Source organism: Thermothelomyces heterothallicus (assembly GCF_042370625.1).
Source record: "Thermothelomyces heterothallicus CBS 202.75 unplaced genomic scaffold P884_scaffold_37, whole genome shotgun sequence".
Classification (NCBI taxonomy): Eukaryota; Fungi; Ascomycota; class Sordariomycetes; order Sordariales; family Chaetomiaceae; genus Thermothelomyces; species Thermothelomyces heterothallicus.
Genome location: NW_027192598.1, coordinates 136569 through 150513, shown reverse-complemented (window position 1 = coordinate 150513; position 13945 = coordinate 136569). Strand labels below are relative to the sequence as shown.

At 59.1% G+C, this 13945-nt stretch overlaps 3 protein-coding genes across 3 annotated transcripts; 2 read left to right on the top strand and 1 right to left on the bottom strand.

Moving 5' to 3' along the window:
• Positions 1-215: 215 nt before the first annotated feature.
• Positions 216-2135, bottom strand: P884DRAFT_264872 (Pescadillo N-terminus-domain-containing protein). Its single transcript, XM_069441891.1, has one exon. The coding sequence runs from the start codon at positions 1913-1915 to the stop codon at positions 284-286; it is 1632 nt and encodes a 543-aa protein (XP_069293708.1). The 5' UTR covers positions 1916-2135; the 3' UTR covers positions 216-283.
• Positions 2136-2755: 620 nt separating this feature from the next.
• P884DRAFT_211700 (GPI transamidase subunit PIG-U) lies at positions 2756-4188 on the top strand (the record flags this gene model as incomplete). The annotated part of the gene is made up of 3 exons (XM_069439108.1): positions 2756-2909; positions 2984-3251; positions 3333-4188. The coding sequence occupies 3 exons, from the start codon at positions 2756-2758 to the stop codon at positions 4186-4188; spliced, it is 1278 nt and encodes a 425-aa protein (XP_069293707.1).
• Positions 4189-4634: 446 nt separating this feature from the next.
• On the top strand, positions 4635-5725 carry P884DRAFT_211568 (uncharacterized protein; the record flags this gene model as incomplete). Its single annotated transcript, XM_069439099.1, has 2 exons — positions 4635-4872; positions 4959-5725. 2 exons carry the CDS (start codon positions 4635-4637, stop codon positions 5723-5725), a joined length of 1005 nt encoding a protein of 334 aa, XP_069293706.1.
• Between the last annotated feature and the right edge of the window lie 8220 nt (positions 5726-13945).

Genomic DNA, 13945 nt, shown 5'->3' with positions numbered 1-13945 from the left:
GGATAAAAGAACATGCTTAACCCTAACCCCTGTTGGCATTCAGCCCCCCAAACTCTTGAACAAACCGAACGATACCACCATGATGATGTTGACCAACAAGTACGGATTCTAAGCGGAATGTTTTTGGTTAACAGAGAACAACACGGAGTGTGTGTGCAAGACCAGGCATAGTATCAATGGGCAGTGTTCAACCTCATTTTACCGAGGAGATTGCACAGCGCTATAAACGAATAACAGATGCACTCAATGGTATCACTATCCTTCTGGTCTAACAGGAACTACACTAGGCCGCCGCCGAGGCCGCCGCCTTCTTCTCCTTCTCCAGTTTCCTCCGCTTTTGCCGCAGCTTCATGTCCTTGGCGCTCTTCTTGTTGTTGCTGTACTGCATCTGCTCAAACAGCTTGCGCTTCTTCTTGCTCAGCATGCCCTTGGCCCGCTCGAGCTCCTCGGCCTCCTGCTTCTTCTTCCGCTCCAGCGCCTTCTTGGCCTCCAGCTTCGCCTTGGTCTTGGGGTCCACCTTCTTGCCGCCCTGCACCGCCTTGCCCGAGATCTCGGCCTCGAGCTCGCGCTGTCTCTGCAGTGTCGCCTCCTCCTCCTCCTCGTCCTCGGACGCCTCTTCCTCCTCGCCCTCGGAGAAACCGCCAAAGTCGCCGTCTTGCTTTTTCTCCTGATCCTCATCCTCCTCCTCCTCTTCTTCGTCTTCTTCCTCCTCCTCCCCATCCGACGCAACGTCCATGTCGTTCTCGGCGTCAGACCCGTCGCCCTCCTCGTTGGCGTCCTCCAGCTCGGCGTCGATGGCCTCGCCTTCCGTCTGCTGCTCCTCCAGCGGGCGGGTGGGGTCGTACTGCCCCTGGGTCGGCTTGACAAAGGGGCTGAGATGGGGCGGGAGCGATGCGCCGGGCGCGTACAGCTCGGGGCTCTTGAGCTCCTCGTCGTTGATGCTGTCCCACACCCACTGCGGCTGCACGTACACGCGGCCGGGGTACCGCTGGTTTGGCCCGACCTTTTGCGACGTCTGGTTGTCCTCGCCATCGCCTCCCTCGCTCGCGACGGCCCGGACCACCGGCCGGTCGACGATCTGGTGCGTGATGGACGGGTCCGACTCGTCGTGGGTGAAGGCGCCCTCGCCGAGGACGGCGTCCCAGCCTATCCTCTTGCAGCCGAACGCGCGCAGGATGAACTCGAGCGGCTGCCGCGGCGTCTCGCGCGACAGGAAGAATGTGAACTTGGAGAACAGCCGGGACGGGTCGCTGCTGCTGTACGACGGTTGCGGCAGCACATCGCCGCCGGGCGCGACGGGCTCGAACTTGTCGATGGCGTCGCTGGGCTTGTCGTCGCCCTCGCCCTCGCCCTCGCCCTCACCCTCGGCAGCGCCCTCGGCAGCGCCCTCAGCGGCCGCCATCTCGTCCGACTCGTGCCGCAGCTGCCGCACGATCTTATCCACCTCCGCCTGGACCTTGGGGTCGGGCCCGTGCTCCGATTCGCCGTTCGTGATGGCCTTGGTCTCGTCCTTGGTCGCAATGTTGGCGCCCTCGAGGGCGAAGGCGCCGAGCTCGGCGCCCTGGTCGTCCTTGAGCTGGTCAAACTTTGGCGGGTACTTCAGGCCGATCGACGTGTACAGCCGGTAGTTGACGAAGCCGAGGAGGGTCATGTAGAACTCGACAAAGGTGCCCATGATGCGGAAGTCGATGTCGCCCACGACCCGCTGGTTGAACTTGTAGGGTACCAGCCAGAGGATGTCCTCGCCCTGGATGGTGGCCTGGTAGTATATCCCCTTGATGGACAGGAATGACTTGCGGAGGCTGTGCGAGGCGATAAGGTAGTGCTCGAACTCGAGGCAGAGCCGCTCGCAGCGCGAGATCATCTTGGCGGGCACGGCGGTGGTCGACGGCAGGTTGGCGAACAGGAAGAGCATCGACAGGCAGTCGTCCAGGTCGCGCAGGGCGTCGACGAAGGTCGGGTAGCGCTCACGGATGATGTGGTTGAGCGTGTAGCGCGGCTTGCCCGTCTTCTCGGGGCGGGCGGCATTGCGCTCCAGGCGGGCAGCGTCACTTACGTCGCCGCGGCCGAGGGCGCGCGAGATCTTCTTCTCGAGGACTTTTTGCTCGCGGAACTTTTGCAGCAGCGGCTCGTGGAGCAGGTACTGGATGTCCTTGGTGTAGTAGAAAGTGGTGGAGGCGGTGGCCGACTTGGACACCTTCTTGCGGTTCGAGGGCTCGCGCGGGTAGATGCCCTTCCAGATGCACAGTTTGCGGAAGTCGGGCAGGCTGAGCTGCAGCTTCTTGACCGCCTGCGTGCGCGTCATGTAGTTTTTGGCCTGGCCGGCCTTGCCCTTCTTCTTGAGCTTGCCCATGGTGTACCAATTTGGTGCGTCGAGTAAATTGCCGAGGTAGAGTAGAGGGATTGGATCTACCCTCTGCAGAACCTGCGGAGGAGTTCGAGACCGGAGACCGGGACAGAGCGGCCAGCGGGGCGAGGCGACTTGGGGGGATATTTTTTTTTTCTGGATCCTGTACTTTTTCATGCCGGTCCTCACCGCCCCCGCCCGATAAGACAGGCGGCGTCCCTGCCAAGACCGCCTAGCAAGTTAAGTTGCCTAATAACTAGTACGGATTACAGACGCCGGATCCACTGATTCGCCAACCAGACATAACGCGGTACGGGGCTCATCAGCTGCTCTGTTCGCAGGCCCATCTCGCATCCGGCACCCGCATCTTCCACTCCTTCCCATGTCCCGGCCATGGCGCACGGAGCGATGGACGGCGCCAAGGCAACCCCGGGACAAACGGCAGCCCTGTATGCGGGCGCTGCCGCCCTGCGGCTCGCCATTTTTACCTTGCTGCCCGCGCTCCCGGACCTGCTGACGGGCCGCGTCGAGATCTCGACTCCCGTCACGAGCTTCAAGCGCCGTAGGCTGCCTGCTCTCCCTGCCCTCCCGGAATTGAAACAAACGCTGCTCGATCCACGTGCTGACGGCCTGTAGTGCAGGAGGGCCTCTTTCTCTACAACCACAACGTCTCCCCTTATGACGGCGGCGTCTACCACCAGGCGCCCCTGCTCCTCCCGCTCTTCTCGCTACTCCCGAGCTACGCGAACTTCCCCATCTTCACCTACCTGCTCTACACCGCGGTGGACTTGCTGAGCGCCCGCGCGCTATGGAGGATTGCCGACTCGGGTGAGGCGGGGTCCTCTGCCCTGTTCACCTCACCGCGCCGGGCAAAGCGCTGGAGCGGCTTCGTGATCGCTGCCGTGTAGGTATCAGTCGTTCGATGCATCCAACCGAACCCGGGCCTTTATATACCTCATGGGCGTTTCTGATTCCCGGTTTCCAGCTTTCTCTTTAATCCGTTCACCGTAGCAACCTGCCTCGGACGGTCGACCAGCGTCTTCACGACCTGCGCCATCCTCCACGCCATCGCCAGAGCCGTGTCCGGCGCCCCCCTCGGCGCCATGGCCGCCCTGGCCTTCGCCAGCTACCTCTCCATGTACCCGCTGCTGCTGCTCCCGCCGCTGATCCTCCTCGGCTACGACCGACAGCGCCCCGAGCGGGCCACCAAATCCGCCCTCGCCTTCGCCGCCATCTGCGCCGCCACCGTTGCCGGAATCCTCGCGATCCTGTTTCAGATGTCGTACCTCGCCACGGGCTCCTGGGAGTTCCTGCGGTCGACCTACGGCGTGCAGCTGACGCTCTCGGACCTGACGCCCAACGTCGGCCTGTGGTGGTATTTCTTCATCGAGATGTTCGACTCGTTCCGCTCCTTCTTCCTCGCCGTCTTCTGGCTGCACCTGTCGAGCTACGTGGGCGGCCTGACGGTGCGCATCCGCCGCCAGCCGCTGGTCGTGCTCACGCTCCTGCTCGGCATCCTGTCCATCTTCAAGCCGTACCCGAGCATCAGCGACACGGCCCTGTTCTTCGCCCTCGTGCCGCTGTACCGGCACGTGTTCCCGCTGATGCGGTACACATTCCTCAGCGTCGCCGTCATCCTGTACGCGACGTGCCTCGGCCCGGCCTTTTATCACCTGTGGATCTACGCCGGCAGCGGGAATGCCAACTTCTTCTACGCCGTCACCCTGGTGTGGAATCTGGGTCTCAGCCTGCTGGTGTGCGACTTGATGTTTGCGGTGCTGAGGGATGAGTGGGAGGTGGAGAGGCCTGAGATGGCGGGCAAAGAGGTCCGGCAGATATAGACGATTCAATGTTGTGAATGGACTGTAACATGTTAAAACAAACCATGGTTGATTTGTTTACATCCAACACAATCCCATCCCGCTCTCGGGTCTTGGGCTGCACGGTCAGTCCCCGTCCCGGCTCCGTAACAGCCAAGGCATAGAGGTGTACCTCCTTGTAGGGTCCCAATATTTTTATTTTTATTTTTATTTTTTTATTTTTTGGTTATACTCCATGGGAGTCCTCGTTGCAAGCGCAGGTGTTTTGTCCCTGCCTCTTTCATTTCCCAAGCGGATTGATCGCCCCCGCGACGTCACGTCGGTGTGTGATGCCTGATTGCCTGCCTATAGTCGGATGGCGCTCACCCGGCAGCCCCACCAAATTTACACGCCCGTTCTTCCATCTTTCCGCAAGAACGGGCGACCTCATTCAGCGCTCGGTATATATATAAATACAGCCTGCCAGCATGGCCCCAATAAGACGATACCTCAGAATCACCAAGTACTCAGTCTTGGAATGCCGCATCTACCTGGACAATCCCGCACTGGCTCAGTCTTGGCTGCTCAACCCGCGGGATCCTGTCCTCCCCAAGGTCATTGAGAGCGTGCGGCCGCTAGTTCTGCCCAAGCTGCGCGAGGAACAGGAGCGCGAGCGGAGCAGGAAGAAGAACAAGAAACGGAGTATCAAGGACGTGGTCGTCCAAGGTAGGTTACGGCATCGATCGTGCTTTCAAGTATAATTTTTCCGCGCCCGCAACGTCAACGTGCTGACCAAAGAAAAAAAATGTCAGATGACTTTGAGGTATCCATCTTTCTCACCGAGACCGACACGCGGCACTCGCTGCTGTACAAGAGGAAGCTGTTCCGTGATAAGATCCAGACCAGGCTCACCTCCAACTCGTCCAAGCTGATGAGCGCATCCCGCGATGTGCCCATCGACGTGGAGGACCAGCTCCCGCAGGGCGCTGCTGCTGTCCCCAACCTCCGCCAGGAGGAGGACGATCAGGACGCCATTGACCTGGCGGACATCCCGCTGGCAAATGAGGCAGCCGCGGACGTGGAGGTCACCACCCGGAGACCCAAGCGACGACGACGCCGCGGCGGGGCCGGGGAAGGCACCCGCGAAGGGAGCGATGCGAGCGACGGGGAGATGGTGGTGGTGGGCGACTCGGACTACTCAGCCGACGAGCTGCCTGAGGGCAACAGGGAAAGCGAAGAGAGCGCCTACGACGAAGACGATGACTCGGCCGCTGACCGACGGCCACCCAAGCGCCGCAAGGAGAAGGCGGCCGCCCTGGGTGGCGACACGGCAGAACGGGACGATAAGAAGAAGTTGGCCATGGACATCTCGTACGAAGGCTTTGCCATCTACGGCCGCGTGCTGTGCCTAGTTGTCAAGAGGCGTGGCAACGGCGCGGCCAAGGGCGGCACCTCGGCCGTCTCGTCCGGCAACAGGGCCCTACCTAGCCGACCTGGGGGCCAGGCCATGATGGAGAACTGGATCGCGTCGACCCAGGCCCCCGATGCGGCCGCTGAGGAGGATACGGACACTTTGTGAGCGAGCGGCTATCAGGTGCAGCTATGCTAGGGGGTCGCCGAGTACAGCGCACATTGAACCGCTGTGTTCATGAACATGCAATGGTATCGGCCGGGGATCATCACCATCCGGTCCCTTGGCTTCTTGTTTACGCCCAAAAGGAAAATGGCCTTGATCGACGAAAGCTTCGATGTCGTCAAAACAGGGAAGAGCGCAGGTCTACCCCGCAAACCTGTTTCAGTTGTTTGCCCGCGAAAACCAGCCAGGCGCGCGAGATGCGAGAGAGCCGAGAAGTGCCCTTCGGGTTCACTGAAACCGATGAGACACATTAGCCGGTGGTGGTGAAAGAGCGAGACATACACTCTGCGTCACGCTGCTGTTCTTCTGGCCTAACCGCAGCTCAAGGCACAGGATGGCAGGCCAATGACGATCCTACTGCGAGTGTTCCGTACGTACACCGGAAATCAAGTCGCCGCCCACATTGAGAGAGCGGCTAGAGATCTGCAACCTGCTGTGTACCCCCAACACGGACAGTTTCCAAGGATGCCCCGGTGCTTCCCGGCTGAGGAACCGGTCTTTCAGGGTTGAATCCGGGAATCGCCCATCCGCAGCTCGAGCCTCACCCTGGCGATGCTTGGTTTTGGTGATCACGCCCGGGACCTTTGCCTAGGCCGTCATGGCGCGAGCACATCAGCCGTCTGTGTGTACAGACGAAGGAGAAACGCGCCGGCGCAAGAGCCGGTTTTCGATAGTTCCCAGAGGGATGTGCTGATACCACCAAAACGGCGAAACGAAGCGGGCGCTACTGCCAGGCACAGTATGCACATACATCAGGTACTCCCGCTGAGCAATGCCAATGCGGCCGAACCGGCCAGCCGCGCAACTAGGGAGGTGTGGTCGAGGCCGGTCGTGCACCGTCGGATGGGCCCAGCTGTGGCTGATGCGCATGTCAACCAACATGATCGAACCAGTCGCCTCACGTGTGCAATGATAGCTCCGCTATCAACACTAGCGGACGGACTACGGAACAAAGACGGCACAGGACTTCCCGCCCTTCGGGGCCAGTTGGCCCCCACGCATGGTCAATCGCAATTCTCTCGAAACATCGGCGTCTGCTGAATGATGGAGGGTTACGACGGCGCATACGCAATCCACGACATCCCTCCCCCCTCAATGGCGGTGCCTTCCCCCCGGAACATGATCCAGCTTCCTTTTTGGCCCTTTATCGTCACCACGGCAAGCTTATCGACAGGCCACCGGACACGAGCCCTTCCCCGGGGGCGAGGTTTACACAACAAAGACGGAGCCAAACGTCCGGTGTCGCTGGGGATCGCTGAGCCCGTGCATCGCCTGACTTTTGATGTCGAGAGATTGGTGGGTCGCATGAAATGCGACATGGCCTCGCTGCGGCTACCCGAAAAAGGCAGCGGAGCGGACATGGATACACTACGCAATACACTACTGTGGTAGGGAGCCAAAGTTTCACCCCCTGCCCAGGTACCGACCAGGGCTCTCTCGGAAAAACCTCTTGTGCCTCTACCACCAGTTTTTCCTGCCTGCGCCTGCCTGTCAGGCCCCCTGTTGATACCCAGACAGGGGGTCAAACTTACCCATCATACGTAGTAGACAACGGTACGACCAGCGGAATTGTATGGGTTAATATGTACCGAGTATGTACTGAGTAGACACTCTTTACGGTACCACGCAAAAAAAAAAGGAAAAAAGAAAAAAAAAGAAAAAGAAAACAAGAAAAAAAAAAGAAGCGCTTTTATGGGTCCCCCTAACCCAATTTCTTTCCTGCACAAGCCTCTTGCAGAACGCCATCTCGTCACGCCCCGCTGCCGCCCGCCTTCCTTCTCTCCCCAACCGGGCGGGGGGAACTTAATGGAAAAATGCTTGGCAGAGAATGGTTTGTTGACTAACTAATCCGTACACTAAGTTACTCCGTAGTGTACTGGCGTTAGTCAATTTGGGGTTTTCGTCTCGCCGCTCCTGCTCGGGGCGGCATCGCCGCGTGGCGCCGAGTTCCCGCATGGTCCCGAACCTCCGCTGTTCCCCCCTGTCTCCCTGTTCTTCCAAAGCCAAGAAGACCCGAATTTTTTTTTTTCGACATTCCTCGGCAGCGCGATGGGCAGGGCCTGTTCGTCCGAAAACGGGTCATCGGGGGGCGGGGGCGCTGTTGTGCATATGCAGCGTCAGTGTGCAGCCGATTCCACGTGGTGCAGGGATGCGGTCGCTCGCTCATCTCAGCTGTGCGTGGGGACCGCGACCTCGGTTGTTCGCACTCTCTGCTCTGATGTTTCAGGGTTGCTCATCAGGGCGATCGGGGTCTGCCATTGGCCAAGATGCGGTATTGTACTCGTAGGCCCCGTCAGCAGATCCCGAGAAGGTGCGACAGCCCTTGGAGCTGAAGGACCGGGAAGATCGTCGCATGACAGCCACGGTTGTGTTGGCGAATTTGCGATTCACAAAGTTTCTCTTTCTGTCGTTTCCATGACTTTCTGTGCTGTCGTATAGCCCCGATGGTAGGCCGAGGTCCACCCCTCATTTGTTGGGTTGAACTACACTATGAAGTATGGAGTGCACTATGTACTGTACAGATTTTTCTTTCTTTTTTTCTTTCCTTCTCAGGGCACTTTCAAGGAGCTATTGTTACAACTTGTGGAGTGTAGCGTGTGTAGGAACTGCTCGAAAGTGTGCGTTCCCGATGGGTCGACCTTGGGCAGAGTTTCAGAACCGAACTGCCGGGGCGAGCCTAGGCTGTTTTCGCCCACGCCGGGCGAACAAACCAAGGGCCAGAAACCAGGAGAGCGGAAGCGGGCAATCAGCTATTGGTGTGGTGACCTTCAGCCTCGAGTTGCACCGCCAGGCTGTGCCCGCTGACTGCAGGAGCAAGTTTCACGCAAACAGGCCTGGAACGTGTTGGGTGTCACGAAGTTTAGGCGACCCAGAGAGAGCCCGCCAGGCTGGCAATCGTGTGCAGATCGGTTGGCTTCGGAGCCCGGCAGCGTGGTTATCGAATCACCTCTTCGACCGGAACGGGACAAGGCCAACAACGTATCCGGCTCGGTTGGGATGGATGCGACCTGTCACGTCTTCTGCTATCAGTTGGCTGTTTGGTTGGGGGTGACACATGCTGCCTTCCATCGGCAGTTCGGAGATATTTTGGCTTGGCCCACGCAAACCTTAGCAATGGCGTCGTGCTCGCCCCCAGCCAGTCACTCTCACCAGCATGGGGCGGCTACTCGCGACATCCCGGGGCCTGTCAGAGGTTTGAAAGAAAATCACTACGGAGTAACTAGTAGTTATACGAGGAAAGCCACTCTTTTAACTACATGAATGAGGGTCCATCATCCATGGGCTTCTCGAGCTTCTAGAAGCCTCGATAAGCCAGGATTGGCCTGCCAGGGCGACGAGCCAACCAAATTGTGCAGTGGCCGCTCCGGATAAACGGTGGTACGATTGCACCACTGATGAGTTTGGGGATGGGGTCCCCAAGCCAAGCCCTAGCCTAAAGTGAACCGTGGGCAATTCTCGGATTCAGGTCATATGATCCCTTTTTCCTGACGCGACTACTACTGTGGTATGTACACCACCACTAGCACCAGCACTAGCTTCAGCACAAGCATCAGCACCAGCACCACCACCATAAACGCCAGCGGAGGACCATGATGCTGTGCTGGCAGAGCTGCAGAGCAAATTTGAAAGTAGAATATCAGTTAACGGCTCACCGCTTCGGAATTTTTGAGCAACCAACCAAGGGATATCCCTGGGATGGTGATACCCTGTGCCCCATTTGGCCGCTTACACACCCACATCCACACCTCATGCAAGGGCTTTCTTCCGGGCGAGGGAGCATGATGACGGCAGACGGCAAACGGGTGCGGCTTTCTGGGCGGGTCCGATGGTTCCAAGCTGCCGGGTCTGGTCCTCGCCGCACGGCCGTTCGCTCCGACCGTTTTTTGGTTGTCCGTTTTCAGCGAGTTCCGGCCGTCCTTCCGGAGTCATACCGACCACGCAGCTCACCGCCCACACCTTTGCGTACATAAGTTGTACCTTGCCTTTACATAGTAGTATACCATCGCTGATATGTATGCTGGCAAAAGGCTTTGCCTTGTCAGTCGCAGTTGGCACCTTGTCCGACGTTCGGTCGTCGGCCCTGTCTGCTGCATGCAACCTTGACACACAACCGTCCCTGGGCTGTGCGCTGTGCCACCTCCAGCACCCGCCCTTCGCCGCAGGCATGCGAGACGGCGTTGCCTCGCTGTCGTCTATGTAACATAAAACACCAGCTTGTGCCAAAAATATCGGCGTGTCGCGGCTTGGGATCGACACATTGGGGTGTCGCTGTTCAGCCGCTGCACTCACCGCAGCGTCGCGGCGCTCGCGGGTGGCCGCGCGGCAGTAGTTATCAGGTTACTTGTTAGTTAAGCGCTGATGGTACGGCTGCTGAGCTTTTTTTTTTTTTTTTTTTTTTTTTTTTTTTTTTTTTTTTTTTTTTTTTTTTGGCGACACCGTGCTGCAGCGGCCGCGGCGCTTAATTACCTTACGATGCATGCATGCACTTACACGTCCATACATGAGAGGTATTCGGTACAGTTACGCGCGCTTGAACAGAATCGCGAGGCTCGATTCTCAGGTTGATGTCTTGTTTTGCGCTGCCGGCACCGTCGTTGATGTTGTCACCGTCACGGCCGCCGCTTCCATGACTGTCAAGTCCCATGCACTCGTGATCTCAGAAACGGTTTGCTCCCCGTCGCATTTTCTTAGCCTGCCCTGCCCCTCGGGAAGGACCTTTGTTGGGGGGGTTCATTCGTTGCATACCTGCTTACAATCCGATCAGCCTGCCCTGATCTCCGTCCTTCCACCCCGGCAGCTGGGTAAGTTGGCCTGCCAGCGCATCGCAGCGTGCGGGCTGCGTCCAAGGAAACGCAGAAACACTGCAGTGCACCGCAATATGTGAGTCATTCGGAGGCGTCGGGCAGCCGATCGACAACGTGGGCGGCGAGCGGGGTTCGCAGCGCGGGATTCCCAGATGAGGGAAGCGTTTCCGGTCCCGGGGGCGTCATGCGCCGCGAATGGAGCCTGCAGCTGCAGTATAGTTAAGGCAACATCAAAGTCCACGCCGGCGCTCTGCGACCCAAAGGGTCAAAGACAACTCGCGGCACTGCTGATGATTGCGTCTGTCGCGGGTTGTCGTCTGGTGACCCCGAAGTGCGGGGAAGAGGATAGCCCTGCGGTGCCTGACGCGTGGGGCTCAGCCCAGTGCCCAAGGCATGTTCACCCGCTTTAGGTAGGAGGGCGGCTTGGGATATCCAATCATGAAGACGCTTCCCACGCCTGTTCCTGAGCCAAGCCAGTCTTCCCACCTCCCTTTCCAGGCCGGAGAGGTTGCGCTTGTGCAGGCCGGCTGCAGCTTCTTCTGGCTGAAGTTGCCTGGTTCTCGGAGGTCAAACAAGACGGGGGGGAGGGGGGGAAGAACACAAATGCGCGGTCTGACAGTTTAATTACACTTATCGTAGTGTAATTATGCTCCTTACTCGCCGTTCCGAGACGCCCGGGTCTCCGTTAACGCGACGCGCTGTTGCGCATCGCAACGGTCGGCGAGTCCGGGAGAAAAAGGAGAGAGAGATCCATTTTGGTTCAGAAGGACACCCCGGAATCGCGGGTCTTGGCGCACCCCGGACCTGGCAAGAGACGATTCACGAAAAAGCAGGACTACGTGTGGATCGGGAGCCCCCCGGTTGCCGTGATTGGCCTCCCCCGCGAAAGGCCCTGGGAGAGCAAAAGGGGAATTGATGCGATTACAATTTGGGCTGATCTTCCCGTCAGGGGTACTCCGTAAACGCCAAAAGAATCCGAAAGAATGCGGACGACGCTCCCGCACGACACGCTATCCAAGCCACGCTCGAGGACGTAGCAGGTTGCGAGGGCCCAGAAGGGGGATACGAGAGGGGGCCCCCCGGGACAAGGGGGAAAGTAGCGTAAATGAGTCTCAGGTGGTCTTTTCTGTGAACGGCCGCAGAAATGGCCGGCTGACATGTCTCGGCGGGGAGGTCGAATGTTTCCCCGAAACAGGCCACCGCTGAGCGAGCGAGCAAGAGATGAGGACAACACACCAGTTTTCGCTGGGCGCTGCCGGGACTTCGAGAATCCTCGAGACACTTGCGCAGACCGCCAGTATCACTCAAGATTGCCCTGCACCCCCGAGGTAAATCTCGGGCATCCCTAGTCCCTGATGCATTGTGTTCGACTGATGATCCACCCCTAGAAACCCCGGCGTAAAATTTTCCTCGCACAATCTTCCACCGCTGAGAAAAGTCGCGGCTTTTGTTGAAATTACCTGTGGGGTTCACAGGCTGCTGTCCCCGAGCCCTCTCGGGCGGAAGGCTCCACACTGGAGTGCTAAATTTGCATTGTCTGCGATCGCCCTCAGCTGCGCTGTGCCGGCGCAAACGGGGTGGAAGGCGCTTTTGGGCGCTGCAACCTGGGGTCTGCCCGCGGCGGACGACGCCGTCAACTGTCCAGCGCTCGGCGCGACGGGCGCATCCGTTTGCGCCGCGAGGCCAGTGCCAATAACTAATGCCGCCCGGTCTTTTTTTTCTCTCCCCCCAGCGTTTGACTTGCCCGTCCGGGCCCCGAAATGCCTCGTAGAAGAGATGCCCTGCCCGACGACGTACGCGGGACGGGCTTGTCAATCGGTCGCTCCTAGGTCGTCAACATGACGCAGCTAGTCGGGCGGGCCTGGAGATCCAGTCGGTCGCCGCGGGCGATGGAGCCCCGTCGGGTCGACCGCTCTTTCAGCGAAATTTCGAAGGCGTCATCGGCTTGGAGGTGCGCACATGTGCGCATGTTTGTACAACGGTACCTGTCGTGTCTCCCAGACCAGGGGCTGACGGTGTCAGGGAGCCACCTGGCCCTGATGCGCAGCGTTTCATTTCGTTCTGGTGGTCATCGAGAACTTGGCTGCAGCCAAGCCATGGCCTTGCGTCACCGCAACTTGGGGCTCCACAGTGAGTCACGGTACTTGCACGGCTGGCCGCACGACCTCTGCTTGGCCAAGTTTTTAGGCAGCGAAACGTGGGGGTTCTGGGCCGCAAAAAGTACCCCCGCTCCGTTTTGCGTACCAAGAACATCTGGCCCCAGGAACGGACGGTATCGAGTGGGCCCACAGGCCATGGGGCAGCCCTGTCTGTGTCCTCGCTCGATTTCTCAGTTCGGCTTTCCAAGAAGCCAAATTGGATGTTCACAGTCTCGGCTTCCTATATAACAAGGCCGCCTCTGCCCTCTCACCCTGCCCGGTCTGACCCTCTCTCGACCATCATCGACCAAGAGATCACCAAGGAACACTTCAGACTAGTATCATAAACGGACGAGAACAAGGCTCGCCTACGACTGACCTGCCTCTAAACTTACCTCACCACAACCCGCCTCGCACCAACAACTCTAGCGCCACCCCTCGATCGGGCTCAGCCTTTGCACTCAAACTTGCGCGCACACACACACACACACCAAACCACTTCACACCGTCAAGCTGGCTTCTTCGTCCGACCAATCGACCTTCACCATGGTTCCCGCTCAGAGACCGTCTCAACTCCCGCCCTGCCCCGGCCCGCCGCCGAGCAGGCCCTTGCCTCCTCTCCCCAAGAGGAGTTAAAGGGGAAGGGTGTCGCCAGCTGATGCGACCCCTTTCGGGTACCTAGTCGTCGCATGGTTATGGTTACCCATCGCTTGGCTACCAGGCCTCGTGCATCTCTTTTCCATGGGAGATCGCCGCGAGCCGCACGCTACCCTGTCTCTCTATGACCACGCGAGGCTACCGCTCGTGTGCGCCTTTCTGCATTGGTTCGGACGCAACATCGGTCTTGTCGCTGCACGCCATCGTACCTTTGCATGCCTCGGCGCCGCATATCCGGGCTTGCCACTGTTAGGTGCAGCAGCGCTGCCCCTCTCAGCCTCGAACCCTAGCCGTTCATCTGCCACCACCGCGCACCTTGGCTTCGCACCTTGATTGGCCGGCCCAGCAAGAAAAGATCTCCCAAAGGGGTGGGATCAACCGCGTGCAAACAGGCCTTGGCTGAGCATGGCACCACCATCAGCGACTGCAACCATCTTCTGGTGACCAGCCCACTCCAAGACAGTTGCGGATGCGTCCCGAGAGCCGGCTCAGGGCGTTTCGGCTTTCTACTTTCGTCTTCAACCCTATCGGCGCGATGCATACGAGCGCATTCCAAACCCTTG

Excerpts from the sequence above, each read along its gene's own strand:
- P884DRAFT_264872 (XM_069441891.1), bottom strand. The coding sequence starts at position 1,915 with ATGCTCTTCCTGTTCGCCAACCTGCCGTCGACCACCGCCGTGCCCGCC.